Here is a 22,843-nt window from a genome sequence, read left to right as displayed (position 1 = left end):
TGATGATCTAGAACACATCAGGCAGAGGGAAGTGCTAATGCAAAGGCTGCTGGTGGGTTTAGGAGACAGAAAAAGCCAGTATAAAGGTATAACATGAAGGCAGGGAGGTATGCTGAGGCTTGATTCCTCAGGTCTTCTAGGCCAAGATAGAGAGGTTGGATTTTCTTTTAATGTTTCTGGAAAATGACTAGAGATTTTCAAGCAGAAAAGTGCAAAACTACCTACACTGAGATACAAGCACCAACAAAGCACCTTTGTTTTGAACTATCTTTTCAAAGATATTTGCATAATGAACAGTATTTGAAGACAGACGTAGTATCTCCCTCCTAAGCTAAGGGGTTTGTTACTGCCCAGAATGATTAAACTGGAGCAAAGGCTGGACAGTCTTACTACCTATTATAAAAGGCTGCATTCCCTAAATTCAGGATTTCCCTCCAATGACACAAACCACTACGGATGCAAGTGTCATCTGTCCCTTTCACATAGCCCTGTGGGTGTACGGGTTCAGAAACCTCAAAAAAAAATGTTTAATCTGGCTATTGCTATTGTGTGAGTGGCAAAGAATTCTTTGTCTCTGACCCCAAATGAATGAAACGGTGTCAAGTTAACTTGTTAGCCTGTTAGTAGGTAAACTCTCAAACTCTTCACAGTTCTTGACATATATAAACGATAGTTATCATTGCTAAGCTATAAAATACCAGCTGCAATACTAAATACTTTATTATGCAATCCCTTTAATTCTCAAATTGGATTCTGCATTCTCTAATGTGGCCCAGAGTGGTTAAGTACTTGTTTACTGTAATAAAAGTAGTATGAGGCAGTAAGTTGCAAGATTTGAAAGTTAGCTACAGTCAGTGGTTTTCTACCATATTGCTTCATATTATGGTCATATATATATTAAGAGGCAGCTAATGAGACAAAAGTTGTAATAAAAATCAACATAAGAGACTGGGCACGGTGGCTCATGCCTGTAATCCCAGCACTTTGGGAGGCCAAGGCAGGTGAATCACGAGGTCAGGAGATTGAGACCATCTTGGCCAACATGGTGAAACCCCATCTCTACTAAAAATACAAAAATTAGCTGGGCATGGTGGCACATAACTGTAGTCCTAGCTACTTGGGAGGCTGAAGCAGGAGAATCACTTGAACCTGGGAGGCGGGAGGCGGGAGGCGGAGGTTTCAGTGAGCCAAGATCACACCACCACACTCCAGCCTGGCAACAGAGCAAGACTCCATCACACACGCGCGCGCGTGCACACACACACACACACACACACATCCATACGAGAATGGTAGGAGAAGATAATCATGGGTTCAAAGACAAGTGTATATATTTGTATGTGTGTGTGCATGCATACTCATGTATCTATGTATCTATAAGGGAGATGGGGTAAGAAGATAGGTTGTGATAGAGAAAGCATAAGCAAATATTCAGGAATCAAAATTGTATTTCTTGCTTGAGAGAAATTAACAAGAGGAACCTACAATAAATAAATAATATGTCATGTAGCTTATTTATGAGTCTAATTAAGGTATAACATTTTCTGATGTGAATTTTCTACTCTAATGACTGAATACATTTAAATGTGAGTACATAATAGGCCATCTGCTATCAGATATAATTGCCACACCCTTTCAGCATTCCCATGGGTAATAAAAAGTCAAAATTACTTTTCTAAGATCTATAAAAACAATGTTTACATTTAGAAATAAGGTCTGAAGAGGTACTTAAACCTATTTTGTTTTATGAAAAATGCACTATTGATTTTCATTTAAAAACCTACTTCATTTAAAACATACCATATTCTGATATTATATTAGTATAATTTTAGCTGAAAAAAATACCAATAGAGAACACAGAAATAGGTGTTCAGTCTGAGACTAATATCCCAGTTCAAACAGTAATTTGAGATTTTCTTTTATTCTAAATGTTAAGAAGTAAAAGTAGCTTAAAACAGAAAAGCTTAATAATTAAAAGAGAACAATATTATTCTGGATGTGACTGACTCTTAGTGACTTCCATCCTAAATTTGAATTAAGAAAGAAAAGTTAAGGGTTAGCCAGATATAAAGATAATTGGCTATAAGACATTGATTTTTTAAAAACATCATCTTTTCTTGACCTTGTTTTTTTTTTTTTTTTTGAGACGGAGTCTCGCTCTGTCGCCCAGGCTGGAGTGCAGTGGCCGGATCTCAGCTCACTGCAAGCTCCGCCTCCCGGGTTTAGGCCATTCTCCTGCCTCAGCCTCCGGAGTAGCTGGGACTACAGGCGCCTGCCACCTCGCCCGGCTAGTTTTTTTGTATTTTTGTAGTAGAGACGGGGTTTCACCGTGTTAGCCAGGATGGTCTCGATCTCCTGACCTCGTGATCCACCCGTCTCGGCCTCCCAAAGTGCTGGGATTACAGGCTTGAGCCACCGCGCCTGGCCGACCTTGTTTTATATTTAGTCAACCGGCAAATAAACCACTGCCACCAACTACTTTCAGCTACACTTTGCCTAAAGAAATTCTTTGAGTGTTACTTGCCAGATAGAGTTTAGTGCAACCCCCTTACCCCTCGAAGTAGAATGATAACCACCATTCTATTCTCCATTTCTGTAAGTTGGACTTTTTCATATACCACACGTAAGTGAGATGATATTATGGTATTTATTTCTCAGTGAATGGCTTATTTCACTTAACATAATGTCTTCTGGTTTCATCTATGCTGTTGCAAATGACAGAATTTCCATTTTTTTCATTTAAGGCTGAATAGTATTCCACTGTGTATATAAACCACGTTTTAAAAATCCAATCATTCATTGTTGGAATCAACACTTTTGAACAGTATGAGGTGGAGATCCATTCTTTTTTGCCCATCCTTTCTCCATTAATATGCAAAGTCACTTCTTTTGGATTTCAATTGGCACATGTGTGTTGATTTACGGCTCTTTTGGTCCATTTGATCAATATATCCATGTCTCCAAGAATACTACTCTATTTTAATTATTACGGCTTACATCTTATTTTTCTTACTTAGGAATGTCTTCTATGTCCTTGGGCCTTTGCTCTTCCATCTATATTTTAGAATAGACTTGTTAAGTTTTGTTGGAAAGGACTATAAGGATTTTTAATTGGTATCTTCACAATTTTGAGTCTTACATCTGTGAACAGCATGTGGCTTTTTATTAACTTGGATCTTTAAAAAAGCCTTTAGGAAAAAAACTCATTTTCTCCATTCAGGTCTTGGACATTTTTGTTAGATTTACTCTCTATACCTTACATTTCTTTTGCTATTGCAAATCGTGCCTTCTTTAAAAATTATGATTTCTATTGTTTTATGACATATAAAAAGGTGATTTTTACTTTATGTAGAGATGGGGGTCTTGATAATATTGTCTAAGCTGGTCTTGAACTCCTGGGTTCAAGTGATCCTCTCACCTTAGCCTCCCAAAGTGCTGGGATTACAGGGATGAGCCACCGCACCTAGCCTAAAAAATGTAATTTTTATATATGCTACTGATAATTTTTATTATTTCTGATAGTTTTCCTATAGGATTTGTTTTTGCTATTCTTAGAGTGCTATAATGTCAGCTTGATTTTCTCCCTTTTCAATCTTTACATTTTCAACTCCTACTTGTCTTATCTTACTATACTGACTAGGAGTTAGATTCTAAGTATTAGGTTACAGGGTTTCCTTTGACTCCTTTCCTACTTCGGAGTAGGGTGGAGGGTTAAATTAGTTCATGGTTCTTGTTTTGAAATCTGAGTAGGATTTTCTGACTTGACTGAGAGAAATTTCACAATTTTTTTCCCATTAGACTCAATATAGTGAATTATATTTATGAATATTCTAATATTAAGCCATAATTTCACTTCTGGGATAAACTCAACTTGGACAGGAAGAATTTATCTTTTCGAACATTTAGTCATAAAATACATTTTTGTATTCCATTTGTTTGAGATAATCATTTCATTAAAATTCGGTAAAATGTATCTGAAAAACTTCTAGGCCAAGTATTTATTTTGAAGATTGAAAGTCATGAAAATAAAAATCAGTTATGGAACTATTCGTGCTTCCTATTTCTTTTAAGGTAGTTTCAATAAGTTATTTTTTTCTAGGAACTTATCCATTTCATTCACCTTTTCCAATACTATCCTACAAATTTTTATAGAAAGTTCTTCTCTTTTTACTATTTTCTGTATCTTTAGTTACATTCCTTTTTACATTCTCAATATTATTTCTCTTCTCTTTTTTCTTGATTAATCTTTTTAGCAATATATCGAATTAACTTGTCTTTTCAGAATAACCTCATTTTTGCCTCTTAAGTTTATGTCACTTTTTCTTTCATTTAATCTTTCATATCCCTCCTTCTGTTTTCTCTAGGATCATATAAATCCTTTTTAAATTTCTGAAGTCAGATGCTTGTATCTTTAAGTCTTTCTGATACAAGTTTTTTTATTGACACAAAATACATGTACATATTTTGGGGGTACATGATAGTCTATTTATATAATGTGCAAAGATCAAATCAGGGTAAATGGAACATCCATTGTGGTCAATAAATAAATAAAACTGACACTGAAAAATGTATTAAGATTTATTTCACGGTCTCTAGTACATAACCAATTTTATAAAAGTTCAACTTGTGCATGAAAAAATGTGTATTCTTTAATTATTGAGTTTGAATTCTATATACACTAATCAAATCAAGTCTGTTAATTGTTTAACCCTTGTCTTTAATGATATTTTTCTGCTTATCAGTAAGTTAGAGAACTTTGTTGAAATTTCCTAACATAATCCTAAATCTGTCAACTTATCCATATAGTTTATTAATTTTTACAATGTCACTTTGGGGCTATGTTATTAAGCACATGCCATTTTTAAATTGTATCTTTCACGTGAATTAAGCTTTTTGTTGTCATGAAGTAATTAATGTCTTGGGTCAACTGTACCTATTAACATAGTTTCCCTCTTTCTTTTGATTAATATTTGCCTTATATTTCATTAACTGTCCTGTTACTTCAAACATTTCTATATCCATAGGTTACAGGGGGGTCTCTTACAAAGAGCATAAAATTAGATTTTATTTTTTATATGATATTACAGTCCTTTAAAAAAATTATTGTGATTTATAAAATGTTTGTTTCCATCTATTTGTCTAGCTTTAGCTATGCATTTATTTTTATTTTTCCTGATTTTTTTTTTGGTGTGTCTTTCTTAGTCTATTTCTCTCACTACAGTTTAGAATTTATACTTGATATTTCTATCCTTTCACTGGTTATCCTTGTATTTTTATTACACAAATTAGCAACTTAACTAGACCTAAAGTTAATTAATATCTGTATCTCCCTTTCTCCCTTGAATAAAAGAAAACCCAAATTCTAAATCTCTCTCACTCAACTTATAAATTTATATAACATTGTTTTATTGTGTACTTTCTTTACATTTGTTTTCATAATAGCTATGGCTTCTTATCTCTCAAATCTTTTTCTTCTTCTTCTTTTTTTTTTTTTTAATTTGTTGCTTCTTAAAATACAACCTTTAAAGCAGAGGTTAGGAAACTACAATCCTTAGATTGACCATATATTTTGTAAATAAAGTTTTACTGGTACATAGCCACAGCCGTTTATTTACATATTGGGCATAGCTGCTTTTGCACTGTTACACGAGATTTGCAACAGAGACTATATTGCCTGCAAACCTGAAATATTTACTATCTGGCCACTTAAGAAAAAGTTTGCCAGTCTCTTAAAAAAAAATCTTTTAACACAAAGATGTTGATGAAAAACACTCTTGTTTTCTGTTTACCTACAAATAGTAGATAATTCCACCTGTGCTCTATAAAGATCTTTTGCTGTATACCCCAAATTAGAAGAACATTTATGTTTGTGCATCACTTCAAGATCTCACTCTCTTCAGCTTTCCATTTTTGCCGAAAAGTAATCTGTATCTAATTGTTGTTGCGTTGGGGGTCATATCTTTTCTCTCTGGCTGCAAATCTTTTTGACTTTAGTGTTCTGCAGCTTCATTATTTATTTGAAGTGAGTCTCATTTTATTTATCTGGCTAATGTATAAGTTGTATTTCCTATTCTATGGATTCCTGATCTGGAAAATTCTTAGCCACCATTTTGAATTTTGTCTTTTATTCTTTTTGAGTCTATTCTTCTGAGACTTTAATTATACAAGTGGTAGGCTTTCTCATCCTGTTCTCCATGTTTCTTAAGAAGTATTTTACACTTCTAATTATAGCGTCTCCCTGGTTTGCACTCTGGACAGTTTATTCAGAGGTATTGTGCAATTCACCATTTCTATCCTTAAGTGAGCATAACCTGTTCTTTAATCCCCTGAATGTTTAATTTCAACCATCACACTTCCATTTCCATACATTCTATTTGTTTTTTTCAAAATTGCTCATTTTTAGTGTTCTCCTGTTGCTTTTTCTTTTAAAACTTTAATGTTATATTTCCTTAAATATTTCATATATTGATACTAAATATCTGGGGTCTTGGAGGCCTATATGTATTAACTTTTTCCGATCATTTCACCGCACAGTCCCTTGTTTCTTTGTGTGTTTGGTGGTTACGACTGAGTGTTCTTACTTAATTGAACTTAATTTGTGAGAATCTTGAGGACCTAAATTGTAACGGTCCTCTGGCACAGATTTGAATTTGCTTCTGTAAATAGCCAGGGATCATTTCTAACCTGAATAACTTTAATTTGCTTTTGTCACAGGCTTATAGTAAATGTTTTATTCATTGTATTCACCAAGTTGTGGTCTTGTTTTTCATTTCCCAGGGCAAGCCTAGTTTTCCCCTTTGCTCACCTGTGCTTATTGTTCAAGTTTCAACTTCATTCTTTCTCTTTAACCACTTTTGCCTTGGAGATTTCCCTAATTTTCTCACAGGGCAGCCACGTTTTTAAAATAGTTTGTTGTATTTTGGTGGCATGGATTTTTAAGAGTCCCTAGTAAATCGTATTGTGATAAGCAAAGTCCTCAAAAGTATACTGTTTTATAGGGTTGAACAACACAGAGATCTTATTTTTAAAAAATGTTCAAATAATGTAGCAGTTCTTATTCACTATATATTTTGGGGGATACTTTATACATGTGTGTTTCATGACCCAAAGGTTATAAACCAAAAAAAAAAAAGGTAATTGGACAGCCATATCAAATGAGTCCTGAACAAGCACTCAAAAAAAGATTGTGGAACTGAAGATCAAGAATGTCTTCAAGAATACATTAAATATGACATTTCATCACTTTTAGAAGTTGTAAAAAAAAATATCGATCTGAGCTTATTGCTGCATATTATAAAGACAGTATAATGATAAGGGGGTAGAAATTGAAATTATATTGTTTGGTTTAAATAACCACCTAGCACTAAATAGCTGTGTGACTATGTCTCAGTTTCCTCTACTGTAACATGGACAAAACAGTACCTGCAATATAAGGATATTTTAAGAAATAAATGAGATAAAACATGTAAATAGCTCATATCATTGCTTCACACATAAATTTTAGCCCTATATAAATGTTAACAAGTATTATTTCTTTATAATAACATCAATAATTTTTTTATTATTACAATATCATTAATGAAATGCCTCAAACACATTTATCCAGCAACAATTCAAGAAAAAACATTTTCTGGCTTATATCAATTATATATGCTTCCATCAAACATATGGGGGAGTGCCAATTTTCATAGTTCCTATGAGAATATGAATGCTTTCTATTCAGAGATGTTGGAATACGATGGTACACTGAGTTGATCAGGAGTAAAATGGTTGCATCCAATACAAGCTGCATCACTTGGCAGGGAAGCTATAGTGGCGAATTAAATATGGAAGGCAAGATGTAGTTCTCAAGTCTAGCTATTATACCTCTAAAGATTTAATTTACATATATATGCACATTGTTTTTAATATTCTAAATCTAATGTTCATTATATTTCATTCTGGAAAATAAGAGTTAGCTCTCCTGTGTTTTCTCCACAAAAGTACTGCTTTCACTTGAAATTAGACATTCCTAAAAAATTAACCTAAAACACTGCCCAATAATACAATTAACATTTGTTTTATATTTTTCCCTAAAAGTACAATTTAAAATATCAATGGGCATTTTCCCCTCCTTCCAAAACAAGCATCATAAACAGCCTATATTCCAAATATGCCTTTACTTGACAGGTATATCAGTCTAATTTTATGTTATAAAATAAAATTTTAATAAAACATGAAATATAAAAATGATAGCATTAAATACAAGTAGGCTGCCATAGATTCTGACATTTTGATTGTACTTCATCTCTATTTGAGTCTTAGTCTTAAATAGATTCACCTATCCAACTCAACATTTTTCAACATGATATCCTGTATATTTTTGTGACATAGAAAACTAGGAGATTTAATTATTTGAAAAAAAAGTTGAAAAGCTTATGAAGGTCTTCTTGTTCAGAGTTCTATTTCATTCAACATTAATGGATACTCAAGCTATACAAGTCAGGGATCTCTTTAGCACAGATTTCACTCAACTCAAAAATCTTTACTTTTTCCTAAGTATTCAACTAAATGAGATTAGATTAGACAAACGTGACTTAAATCTCCATGTTTTCCAGGGGAGTGACTGTTAGGTACTATGAAAACAAGACTAATTTTCTCAAGGTAAACAAGCACATGCAGGTCTCACACATTCCCACTAAACACCTTGCTTAGGGTTATTTAACTTTAAGAAAAGGCAATGCTTCACCATACTTAATTACTACTTTCTAGAAACTCCTGATGACTTCAGCTTTAGGAATAAGTGGAAAATATTTTAATTTGGAAAAAATCCTTAAAAATACATTTTTATATTCTCATACATATTCCTGTAGTGGAACAGGAAAAAAATGTAAAACATTAATACTAGTCACCAAAGTCTGTAAGAATATAGAAATTATGTGATCTACTTTTCAGTTTTCCATTAAAATTATTTTCTTTGGTAACTAAATGTAAAACTGTAAAAATTTTCCCAAAGTGCCAAAAACAAACAATAAATTATAGCTACTTTGTGGAAAATAAGTTTATTGTAATAATTACAAGGTAGATGTTTTAGAAAAAAATCTTGAATGACAGTAAAATTAATCAAAATAATTTTTCTAGTATTACCAAATCCAATTAAAAAACTGCTATCAATAAAAATAGGAAAACATGATATACTGTGCTCTGCCACAAACAATTCATCATCTTAACATTCAATACGCGTTGCCATTAGTTGAACTTTTATGACCGTGAAACTTATGAAGATGGGAAACTATCCTTTGAGGAACAAACTAGAATATCCCAAAGGATGTGCAGGTGCTGATTATTAAACTATCTCAGCTTAAGTTGCTATTTATTGTGAAATCGGTCTCAGGCAAAACAACAAATTACTTATTAACCCATCAGGGATGTAACATTACTGGCCCTTCTTAACTTTGCTATGAGTTTCTTTGCAATTCCTTCCACACTTCTCAAAATTTTCAAGTAAATGAGATACTTCAACCTATTCATAAATTTCTTTAATAGATAAAGTATAAGATGTTTGTAATAAGGTTTTTCCCAGAGTATAATTTGATTTCCCATTGTGTGTTCTGTTCCCTTTTGTTCGGAAGTACTATACAATAAAAATATTATTTCTATCTCCCAATTACGAGGCTAAATACAAGCACAGCTAGCTATGCACAAGATGGCAGCCACAGTGTGCTTAAAGGTAGGCTTGCTGATAAGGCGGCAGTTTTTTGAGTTGCTGCTAATCACCTATTCAAGGCAAACATCCAACTAAAGTCCCACTAGTCTCATATGAACCTAATTTATTTATCTATTTATTTATTTTATTTTTATTTATTTATTTATTTATTTTTTGAGACAAAGTCTCGCACTGTTGCCAGGCTCGAGTGCAGTGGTGCAATCTCAGCTCACTGAAATCTCTGCCTCCTGGGTTCAAGTGATTCCCCTGCCTCAGCCTCCCGAGTAGCTGGGATTACAGGAGCGCATCACCATGCCTGGAAAATTTTTTTGTGTGTTTTGGTAGAGACGGGGTTTCACCATGTTGTCCAGGATGGTCTCTATCTCCTGACCTCATGATCCACGCACTTGGCCTCCCAAAGTGCTGGGATTACAGGCATGAGTCACCACGCCCGGCCACATAAACCTAATTATGTTTAAAATGTAACATAAAAAATAGCCTTAAGTTAACATGTATCTCCTCTCTATCTCTCCCTCTCCTCTTGTCTCTATGTGAGGGTGTATGAGAATAATCTAGAAAAGGCCACTGCATCTGATGTACAAAGAACATACCATTTTATTCATTTTTGTTTGTGGTATTCTAGGTTAATGTCACCTTTTTAATTATACAAGTTAATATATCTTATTGTTATGTATTAGTTATTAAGTTGATTTCTTTTCCCTACACTATCAATCTATTTTTATTCTCACTACTGTATTAGAATAATCTAGGCATTACCTTTTACTACGTTATTTCAGGGAACAAACAAAATACTTAAAATGTGGAAAAGAAATAAAAATTAGCAGTCATTTACTCATACAGAACCTGACAGTCAAATCCAGTTATTATCCCATTTAGCAATGCATAGTAAGAATAAATCTTACCAAGAAAGAAAGAAAAGTAAGCCAATTAGTAAGGTCTGTTTTTATTGTGAAGAACTTAAAGATTAGGAGAACCTATCAGAATTAAATTATTTTTCAAAGTTGCAAACTCAAAATATTCAGCACCGGAAATTGATCTAATTCCTTAATAAACAGATACTAAAGGATAATAAGAAAAACAGTCTTATAGTTAGCATATTTATTTTGTTCTAGGTTTGGAGCATTATAGCTCCAAGTTTGATCTCAGAATAACAAAGGTGCTAATGAAGACATAAGTCTTATGTGAAAAGACTCCAAATACAATTTTCAAGTTGTAAACCCACCAAATTAAGCAAGGAGAGAAGATGCTTCCTATTATAATTGCACAAGCTGGCTCAACACTCAACCACAGGACTTGTACATGATTTTCCTTCCTCTAACACATATAATGAGTCAATCTACGAGATTTAGGAGCACACAGGAAATGCTTAGTGCTTTGACATTCCTTTTGATGATCTAGTTGGTCCACATAGTAGTCAGCACAAATGGCATTTAGAGTTGACAAGGATCAAATTTGTGTAATCTAAATGATTTGGCAAAATGAGTTTTGTTCTGGCTGTCCTCCTTATCAAAAACAATTTTACACTAAAAATATCCTCTGACTGGATGATTTCATTTTTGTTTGGCACTTCACTACTTTAGTCTGAGAATTCAGTAGAATAATAAACTATATTTGATCAACAGATGCAGCAAGATTAACTGAGTTATAATTGATTTTATATTTGTTCATAAGATAGATTTCAATTTTATAAACCAAAAATTGACTTAAAGTCAGCAAACAGCATGAATGATAAATCTTTACCTAAATGAAACATAACTTTAACAAAACTGTAGAAATACTCTAAAGCCAGAACGATACATGCAAAATAGGTAGCTATTTATTTCACAGTATTCTATATGGGAGCATAAAAATAAAAAAGGATAAAATACAGTATCGATCCTGTTATAATGAGATTGAAAATGTAAAATTACTAGACTTCTATTATTTGTACATGGCTAACTTGTTTTGAAGGTATATGTATGTTATGTGATTTGATCTTCAAAAAGTAATATCCCTAAGAGATGCATGCTGTTATTATCAGAAAACTGAGGCTCAGTAAGGTTAAGTAATTTGCCTATACTCATATCACTAATAATCTACAGAGATGGGACTCAACTCCAAGGTGCTCTGATGCCAGGACTTGCATCTCAACCACTGCTGTATTCCCACTAGAATGGCAAACAGCAAAACACCACTATTAATAACAAATGAATTGGCTGAGGCCTATCATAGGCAGGTTTCATCAATCATGCAAGATTTGAAGAAAACAGGACTAACCATGTCTCTCTTTGATTGTCATCACAGGCAATTCAGATGAGAGTTATATATAGGAAATTAAGTTATGGGAGAAAGAGACTGGATTTTATGAACTAGAAAATAAAAACTACAAAGTTTGGCACATATGTCTATACCCATATACAAAAAAAGAGAATACCAATATAACGCTTCTCCATTTTTTGGATGCAAAAATTATCTTTTTTTAAGGCAGGGATTTTTTTTGTTGCCCTCTAAATCCTAAACTCAAAGTGGGGTTCCCAGATATTCAAGGTCTTAGAAACTATGATTAAGAAAGGAATGTAGTGGCCTTTTTCAGTACTTTAAAATCCCAACAGGAAATGTTCATGTGCTCAAAAATAAGCCACAGAAATTAAAAAAAAGTATTCTATATGAGAATAGGTGATACTGCAAACTCAGAGAGTCCACATAATAGCTACATATGTCTTACTAAAACAGAAAAACGACACATTTTTAAGAAGTATAATTTGGTAGAAAAATTCTTTAGAAACAGGTTACCTGTAAGGAGATCTGTAACAAAGGGGTGTGAAGAGGATGAAAGCATTAGGAAGAATTTCTTTAAGATGAGATGTTAAGCAAAACAAATAAGATGTCAGATGAAATTTGCTTAAGTAGCTAAGAGCGTTGTGCCGTGCTAATAATTTTGGATAAAGAAAGAGAACAGTAAAAGAACTTTCAGTAAAGTTGGGCTAATGGTTTAATTAGTACGGGCTTCCACTTGTACTAATTAGGAGAAGCATCACCCGGATAACAGAGCATTAAGGAAGAGACCACGTAGTTTGGGGTATGTGAGAAAAAGCAATGAGATCAAAATCCTCTAATACGAATGGAAAGTGGGAACAGTACATACATTATGCTTCAAAGCCACAGTGACCAATGAAAGGCAGAAAAATTAGGTTTAAACTCCAAGGACAAACATGAACATGCTACAGCTGTTGGACAGATTAAGGAGGATGAGGTTGCTCACAAGATTCAACAAAAATTCCATGAGCTCAATTCATCCTGTAGAAGCGTGATATCATTTGCTAAGAACAAATAGATTGGTTAATAGCATGTAATGAATCTAAAACCAGTCACAAATAGAAAACAATGATTATTGCTATACAACAATACATGAATAAAGGTATGAACTTCACTTGGTATAAAGCTTGATGCCTGACACACTACCGATTTACTCAGCATATAGTATGAGGTCGGATATTTCCACCTAGTACCTCCAATCTGAACTTTTATCTTCACTCAAGTCTTACAGTAAATAAAAATCTATTACGGAAAGATGCCAACCCTCTACCCTTCACCTTATCCTTCATCCCAGCAACCTGGCTTTACATTAATAGTCTTCTAATTTTAAGAGAACACATTTCATGCTTTGAAATAGAAGCAGATCTGAAAACATTCTTCTATCATGAACCCATCAATATAAATAGACAATTATTATACCCAAGGAGTATGAAAATAAAGTATGCCCCTGTGCTGATTCTCTCTAGTAAGTTATCAAAAACACTCTTAAAAATTACAACCTTGGCTTTTCTTGCAAACTCTCTGAGCAGCAATGTACCTGAAGCTGTTAAAGAACAGGCCTCGGAGGCAGGCAGGCTTCCATTCAGTCTTAGCCCTACCAAGTCTGAAGCTTCTCTGCAAAGACGTGGAGCTTCTCCACCCTGCAGTTCTCTCACCTGTCACATTCTGGACCTCAAAAAACACTGTAAAGATGAGGTGAGACGCTTCATGCAAAGCACTAGACACTGGATCTAGTAAGAAGCAACTAGTCAAACCATGGTAGTTGTTTTGGTTTTGTTCTGTTGATCATGGTAACAAAAATAAAGCTAAACAAAATTACAATGCAAAATTACTCCCTATTTCTTGGGAAATTGATCAGTAGTTCGAAATAGAACCACTCCTATTATCTATAGTAGACTGTTTAAAAAAATTAATTCCCAGTTGAGAATTCTTAAGTAGAAAATGAGTGACTGAAACTGCTGTCAAAATAAACAGCTGTTCCTCAGAGAAGCTACAAGATTTTGAAACTTTTCCCCCTTGGTCTACATGGCTTGAGGCAGCAGTCTGGAACAGATGTTCCTTCTTTAGCTATTGTAACAAGGCTCTCATAGAGCAAAGAAAAAAAATGAACCCGAAGGGCTGTATCTATACAAATTAGTCATGAGATCCCAGAAACACTGAGGAGAGACTGTATGAGTTAGTCAAATGTATAGCAGAAAGCTTTTAAACCCAGCCTTTAACTGCTTAAGTTTAAATCCCATGACAATCTTAAATTATACACACTTTAGATCAATTATTCACAAACCAAATGATTGTTCCAAAAAATGGCCACTTTTTCTTTTTTTTTTTCTATTGGGAGAGGGGTTAGGTTTCAAGCTAGTTCTGTTTGACACAGCAATAGCAGTTATGCATTTTATAGATGTTAACACAGGTCAGCCATGTACGGTATAGACGCTGGAGTCAGATAGCCTGGGGAAGTATCTTAGCTCCTTGCCAGCTATGTAATGATGGACAAGTCAGGATCTCTCTATACCTGTTTTCTCATCTGAAAAATGGGAATAATAACAGTACGCATACTACATCTGTTTGCTACCATAAGGATTAAATGAGTAAATATAGCTTCAGATGCATGGTTAGCTCTATATATGTTAGCTATTAAATCACCCATTGATCATCTGTTACTCAACAAATTTATCTATTATATGCCATGAATTGCACTAGAGATACAAAGATAAATATGACAGACACAGATCTTACTAAAGGAAGAAATGTCTGAGCAGAGATTAGGGGGATAAGTATGATAATTTAGCCAGGCAGAGTATGGAGAAAGTGCTCCAAGCATAGGAAACACTTAAGTACAGTGGCCTGAACTTGAGAGAAAACATTCCGTGGAAAACTGCCAATGTGGGGAGTAGGTATGGAGTGAAGACAGTGGTTCCAACCCTCGATATGTAATACAAAAATTAGCCTTCACCTTATAATAAAACCTGCTCATTCATGACCAGAAGTATACCTAAATGCCAGAGGATAAACAATGGAAACATTTTAACATTCCTTTTAAGAAGAAAATTTTTGCCTATGATTGTGGATTTCCAGAACAAGATCTTCAACAAATAAAACTCTACATCTTTCTTTAGCTACAGATCTAATATTTCCATACTGACTTACTCATATTAACCTGGTTTTCAAAGTTGAATAATACAGAATTAAAGAGCAACCCAAGAGCTCAGAAGACTCTGAAAAAATGAGACATTTATTTGTCAGGAGTTTTTGCCAATATTACCACTCCAGACTTCAAAGAGATATATTTTGTTTAAAATTTAAGCAGTATAATCATATTTATCCCAAAAAAAGAAAGAAAACTAGAAGAGAATGAAGTACCTGTATAAAATCTCACCACCTTGTTACAATCACTTCCCTTCCAGCCTTCATGCTTATTTATCTCCTAAATAAAATTTATTCTATATACTATTGTTTAGATTTAATAATTTTTTCTGAAATCTAGTGTTAACAATTTTAATTTAGTGCAGTGTACGCATGAATGTGTGTGTGGCAGTAGTAACTTCTAGGACCCATAAGAACTCTGAAACAAAGTATAGCTGTCACTCTGTTACCCACTTTTTGGAACCCTTTTACCATTCAAACACTTTCTCTCTCTGCCCACTACTTGCCCACATGAAATGCCAAGTTACTCATAGAATGCCAAAATCCTCTAATCCTTTTAGATCTAAGAACATCTATTAAATGCATGACCGCTATTGCTGTGTCAAACTGGACTAGCTTGAAACCTAACCCCTCTCCCAATAGAAAAAAAGAAAAAGTGGTCATTTTTTTTGGAACAATGTAAATAATCGATCTAAAATATGTCTACTTTACAAAGTTGGGATCTGGATTCAAATCCCAACTGGATCTCTTACAATCAATACGGCATTGATCTCATTAGGAAACCCTCCAAACGTCAGTGTTATAATTTGTGAAATGGAACATAAACTGTAGAATACAAGAGGCAGCGTGACATAATGTTTAAGAGTTAGGGTCCTTAAGGCTTTAAAGACGACTTTATGGGTTTAAATTCTAATTCGACCATTTTATAGCAGTATAACACTGAGCTGGATATGTTCCATCTCTGTGCCTCAGCTCCTTTATCTGCCATAGAAGAACTGTATGGCTTGTCTGACATACTATATGTAAGGCATTTAGAAGAACACCTGGCTTATAGAAAATACTCAGAATAGAAGGATATTATTACTTCATATATCCATTTTATACTTGATGCACAATTGTGTCAGAGGTCCCCAAGACAGCCTCATGTTTGATAATTTGCTGGAAAGGCTCATAGAACTCAGAAAAGCCATTATATTAACTGTGATGGTTTATTACAAACACTATTAAAAGAAAAAATGTGCAAAGGGCAGACTTCAGGAGAAACCAGGTCCAAGTTTCCCATTGCCCTCTCTCAGTGGAGTCCAAAAGACAATGCTTCATCTTCCCCAAAACAATATGTGACAACATGTACAAAGTATTGCAAACCTGGGAAGGTTCTGTGAGTCTTGGTGTCAAGGATTTTATTGAGAGTCAGTCACTTAAGCACAGACTGCCTGGAAGACTAATCTCAGCTATTCTGTCTCCAGCTCAGTAAGAGGTCAAACGGAGACAGTGTGGCCCAGGGCCCCAGGTAAACAAAACTGGTGTTCACCATAAATCACATTGTTAGCATATCTATATAGGTTGGCCCAAGACCCCAGGTATATAAAATGCCCTTATCAGGTAGGATATTTCTAGGTCTCTTAGTAGCCAGTCAGGGGCCAGTGTTCTCTGGAATACGAAGGTTTTGAGCACCCCAAGCCTGCTGAATTAACCGTTTACTGCATAATTTATTGAGCAACTACCATGTGCCAGGACCTATGATAAACATTAAATATATATTATCTCATTTAATACTTAAAACATTTTCATGGGGAAGGAATTCACATGACTTTTTTAAAACAAATGTGGAAACTGAGGGTCAAGGTTAAATAAGTCTTCATAGACACATAACTCATATAAAATTCAAATCTAGCTCTCTCAGACAGCAAAGTCTTTACTAGTTCCACTAAGCCATATTGCTTCACAAAACATTGCAAAATTTAAAATAATATATTGCAAAGTATATGACACATACAGGTATATCATAAATATATTTATTAACCAAATTCATTTCTGACAGTGAAAAATAATTTACAGACTGCTTTGAATTTGTGGAGAAAATACATTAGAACTGCAACCAAATGTGTATTTCTTGTAAACTAGTTTTCCTTTAACATACTGTTTTTATTAAAAGGTTATCTAATCCTAACTAAATAATTATAACCAAGTCCAACAACCTCAGCAATAAAGTTTTCCTGAGATTAAAAGAACCAGTTCTTTAAATTCAACCTTCTTTTTCTTCACACCTCAAAACTTTTTAATCACCACAAACAATTGCTAAAATACAGAAATGACTTACCCATCTATTAAGAATAACCATTTTTCACTGTAGAAATATATCACCAGTTTCCCTAGGGAGGCAACAATGCCTCCTCACTTTAATATATGTGTAGTTCTTTTCTTTCCCCCATCTAATCACCTAATATTTTTGAAAAGATATTTTTAATGCCTAAATGAAAAGATTCCACATCAAAGGCCTGACCTCCCTATTAAAGTATCGAAAGGAAGCCCTACGAATGTAAAACCTATTCAAAGGCAAATTGCGTGTAGCTTATTGTACAATGCATTAAGAAAAGGAAAAAAAAGCTTTATAAAAGCTGCATGGAATTTGGTAAAATTATATCACAAAAATACAAATTGATCTTAAGTATAAAGAAACAAATTCATAGCCAAAAACTTATTATAGAATTGTTCTGTAATCAGTCAGCAAGGGAGTCTTTATGAAGAACTTCAGAATTTGTCACTTTTTCAATCAAAATGTCTGATTACAGCTTAATGTTGGAAAGGTCAAAAGAAGAACAAACTGTACATTTTTCAATAGATTTTTAAATCTGAAATTTTATAGCTGACTTTCAAAATCAGAAAAGATAGGTTTTCCTACAGTAACAAGAGTAGAACGACATAATGAGATAATAGATAAGACAGTATAAATAAAAAAAACTTTTAAAAAACAAATTTTTTTTTTTACCATACCATGAATGTGGTTCTGAAGTTATTCAGGTCAGTAAGAAAGTCTTCCACGGACACCTTCTTCACATCAATGGCATAGTATCCCATTATACTCTGGTATAACTTTTCCATGTTTTCTTGTAACTTCGAAACTGTCTCATATTGTTCTTTTGCACTGATAACAAATCTGTATACTATAGTTAAGGTGTTCTGAAATTTACAAAGTAATGCTTTGGGGGGTGAGAACTCTGTAAATCCAATGCTTTAGTCTAATAGCCACCATTATTACATTGCCAAAATTCTAAAATTACTTCTAATAGTTTACCATTCTTAAAGTCAGTCTATACTGCACAGCAACAAAATCTTAAATTCAATTGCCAATTAACCCTGGGAAATCATAAGATTTATGTATTTAATATTTCTCTTTAACATATTTAAAATTTTTTTCTTCCAACTTACCATAATATATTAATATGCAGGTCATACAATATAATTTAAAATTATAGTTCAGTAGTTGGCAGCTGAGTAATTGCAATGATACTGAAATCAATAGTACAAGCATTAAGCACAACAGTTAAATTGGACAACTTGGGATCAATTTCTAGCTCCTATACTTGGTAGTAGTGTGTCTGTGGGCAAGTGCCTTCATGTCTCTGTGCTTCAATTTCCTCATCTGTAAAATGGGAATAATAATATCACCAACTGACAGGGCTACTAAGAGGACTCAATGAGTTAACACATGCAAAGTTCTCAGAAAAGTGGGCATTTAGTAGCACACAAAAATACTTGTTATTATCCCTCATTTATTTTAAACTTTAAGGTTCTAAAAGCAAACAAAATACAATTTTAAGAGTTAAACTGAAAACTTCTTCCATTATGTAAGCAAATTAGTGTTCTAAATTCTCTTAGAAAACTGGTATATAATTTCCTTTATGCATTATATTATTAAAAATTATTATTACATACATAGGCACACACATATAGAAATGTTCTTCTCTCACTCATGACAATATAGTTCAAAACACATTGAAATTAAGAAGATGAATTTAATGTGAATGTGACAGTCACTGATATTAGAAAACATTTTCTATTTTTTTTTTTTTTTTTTTAGTAGAGACGGGGTTTCACCGTGTTAGCCAGGATGGTCTCGATCTCCTGACCTCGTGATCCACCCATCTCGGCCTCCCAAAGTGCTAGGATTACAGGCTTGAGCCACCGCGCCCGGCCTAGAAAACATTTTCTAAATAAAAAATGAAATTTTCTTTCTTGTGTGGCAAATTGCTAATGCAGTCAGATATAATATGACTATACCACATCCAGAAAAAATGATTCTTTTAGAGAGAGCATCACTCATAATTGCCCATGGCTCCTTGAAATCGGGACATTTAAAGAAATGGAACATAGCTAAATTTGCAGAAGTCCTTTGATTAACTTTGACTAGCCATTAGCAAAATGTAAAACAAATAAAAAAAACAGTATTCAGGCAGGCCAAAAGAAAGAAGCTAAAAATGGGATTTTTATGTCTACAGTTTTTTTTGGCCCACAATTTCAAAAATATATGGTTCTTCTGGCCAGAACTTTCATCAGTAGGGGATGAAATAAGGAAACTGACGCAGGCCCTTTACTTTGAGAAAAACAATGAAAGACCAAGGAAAAAAGAGACAGCACTACTGCCAGGTAAGGAGTAAATGTAGACTAGCATGTGACAGAATTCTAATTCTTCATCATCATCATCATCATCATCATCATCATCATCATCATCAAAAAGAAAACACAAATGTAGTTAGCTGTCCTTGTGCAAACTGTTAAATTCCAACTTCTGTATTTGTCAAGAGCTTTGGAAAAATATGTGGGATACTCAACAAAATAAACATTTCATAAAATTCATTATAAAATTTAATATAGGCCCAATTACTTGATGTTTTCAGAAATCCATTTTGTTTTCCTTTACCAACACTGAGGCCAAATTCTCATGAATTTCTACTAGAATCACTGTCATCCTCCTATTTGAGAGGCAGATACAACAACCAAATCTGTGTTTACATGCATTGAAACACAAGCATTAAGTGTTGGCCAACTAAGACTTGGAATTTTTCTCCTGGTCTGCCAGTACTGCTCATCACCAAACCACCTACCACAAACATATCCTGCATTTATTCTTAGGTCATACTGCCATTATTAGGGTTCTGTCACCAAGGATGCCCACAACTTCCATTAACACACTTTACAAGGATCAGCATCATTCAGTCCTATGTGTCTAATATATTTCATAGACTTTCTTAAGTACACAGGATCCAGCAAGCCATTCAGTAAGTGTTCACTGAGTTCCACTGTATTCTAGGCATCAGGAGAAACAGTAGCTAACAAGTCAGGCAAAGTCCCTGCTGTCATGAAACATTTTAGAGTATGGAGACAGATAATAAATAATGAATCAGATTTTCAACATAGTATAAGTATGATGTAGGAAAAAAAATTGATATTACATAGAGTGACAGAGGTTAGGTAGTTAAAGTCTTGGCTAAGAAAGTCAGATTAACTAAAACAACAGAGGCTTGACCGTTAAAGAGCAGTGAGCCCTCCATTGGGTAGTACTCCCTTGCAAGTATAATATGACTTCAGAGAAAGAAAAGATTATTATAAATTTGGGGACTCCAAGAGAATTAAGAGCAGCACATTTAATGCTAGCTTTAAAAGTTGGCTAAGAAGGAATTAAGTGGAAGACAGGCAAGAAAGAAAGAACGGAAGAAAAAAAGGAGAAGAAAGGGAGAAGATTAATTCAAGAGAAGAAAAATCTGCTACAATAAATCACCCAATCGCCCCATTTCCCACTCTTACAACTGGACTGTGTATTACACAAGCTTACACTTCATTCCAACCTTCTATTTTACTTCCTAGTTGCCACAGTTCAACATACTAAATTCCTTTATTTGAAAAATGCTGTACATTATGCAGTGTAGAATATAGATATAAGTAAATCTTTCTCTCAATGAATTTACTGGGCTGGCTTTAGCATCTACCCAGTGATTTCAGAAGTTTCTAAAGCATTGCTATATAGAATAACACACACAAAAGTGTGAAAATAAAGTGGGATTTCAATGAACAAATTTAAAGAATATAACATGGAAAGGAGTCAAGTAACTTGTCACATAAGTTATAATAAATACAGAAATATATAAATGTCTAGCAAAATAAGTTTTTCTGAAAGACACAGGAGAGGGAGTAGGAAGAAAATAGAAAGGCAAGTGCTCATGCAAGAAGAATTTCAAGTGCAATGCTCTAAGTTCTATTTGTTATTCTCCTTAAAATAAGACACATCACAGAATTTAAAGATCATGAGAAAGGAACAAGCAGTACATGACACAAATCCTGGCTTATTGTTAATTTTCTCACTGATAAAAATTTAGTAAGTACATACACCACACATACAATAGTTTGCATGTAACAATACTGATATACATTGAATTTAGTTTCACATTTTTCAAGCAAGTAGTTACTGTGGAAATGGTCAACTCTAATTAAGGCTCTGACTAGACTTAGCAAGTGGGAGGTAATAATTATTACTAAAAAGTCATGATATTTGAAATGATAGTGCATGCTTTTTAAAGGATGCACTAAATTCAACTTTTTAAATATTAAGCCGTATAGGTAAAGAGTGAGCACACATTGAAAGAATAAAAATACAATATACTATCATCAAATGCTATTAGTAAAATTTCACATTACAATAAAATTGTATCTCAATAATTTAAAACAATTCAATTAATTGATTTAACAGTTCACTAAATCATAATTGTTTAAGTACATACATGTAAGACACATTGTTAACAATTTAAAAACTACACATATTCTTCCAGAATTGGTGAATGAACCAAACGTTTGATATGTACCTCGATTAACAAGCATTTAAATGAAAAACATGAACAAAGTTTAAGTGGTTAATAACAAACTTCAAGTATATTTTATTCATTGTGCACTTTAGATTCCAAATTCTTCAATTTTTTAACATCTAAGGAGCTCACAATTTGCCATTTTAATAAGATCTGTATAAATGCATTTAATATGCAAAATCTGACTTGTCAGTCCTAATTAAAGTAAACAAAGACTTGCAATGAATGAATTTAATTACTTCAAAAACTAGTATGTCTAACTAAGATGAAAAGCAAACGAGTGCAATCTAATCTCAGCAAAGAATATTTATGATTATAAGCTTTGTCAATAGCAAAGTGCACCAACTGTTCATATATCTGACTTCCAAGAGATACATGAATGCTAATCAGTTCATTAGAGGCTTCTAGGTTGTGATATTTAGCGACAGGATGTAGTAGCTTTCTTGTCCATGGAGTATAATTGTACTCAGAATGAAAAATTGTTTCCAACAAAGCATCATCCTTCCTGTTTCTGATTTCCTGCTGGTTGCTTTTTATGAGCCACATACCTTTCAAGAAGCCGATATCATTCAGTTTCTTGTGTCATATAAATACAAGTATAGATATGTCCTGAGATCGTCTGCTAAGCAAGATTCTACAACCTTTACTCCAAGCTCAGGAATTCATCTTGGTTCTATAAACCTGAGCTTCATAATTAGTGCACTCACAGTGTACCACCAGAAGCTACATGCAAGCTAAATCTTTTCTGAACTGCTTTATATCTATGGGGAACAATAATAAGTAGTTCAATTAACAGTACTTAGCTATTAACAAACTGTCACATATGAACATTTTAACATAA

General features: G+C 33.7%; 1 protein-coding gene across 2 annotated transcripts in view; it reads right to left on the bottom strand.

Annotated features, from left to right (window-relative positions):
- Window positions 1-22,843, bottom strand: part of DIAPH3 (diaphanous related formin 3) — a 522,768-nt gene that overhangs the window by 146,043 nt on the left and 353,882 nt on the right. For both annotated transcript variants that reach the window (XM_023196219.3, XM_023196220.3), the window contains one exon: window positions 18,140-18,304. In XM_023196219.3, the coding sequence (XP_023051987.2) occupies window positions 18,140-18,304 (165 nt within the window). The remainder of the gene's footprint in view (window positions 1-18,139; window positions 18,305-22,843) is intronic.

The sequence above is a fragment of the Piliocolobus tephrosceles genome, chromosome X (assembly GCF_002776525.5).
Source record: "Piliocolobus tephrosceles isolate RC106 chromosome X, ASM277652v3, whole genome shotgun sequence".
Classification (NCBI taxonomy): Eukaryota; Metazoa; Chordata; class Mammalia; order Primates; family Cercopithecidae; genus Piliocolobus; species Piliocolobus tephrosceles.
Note: the sequence above shows the minus strand (reverse complement) of the source record. Positions and strands in the feature narration are given on the sequence as shown.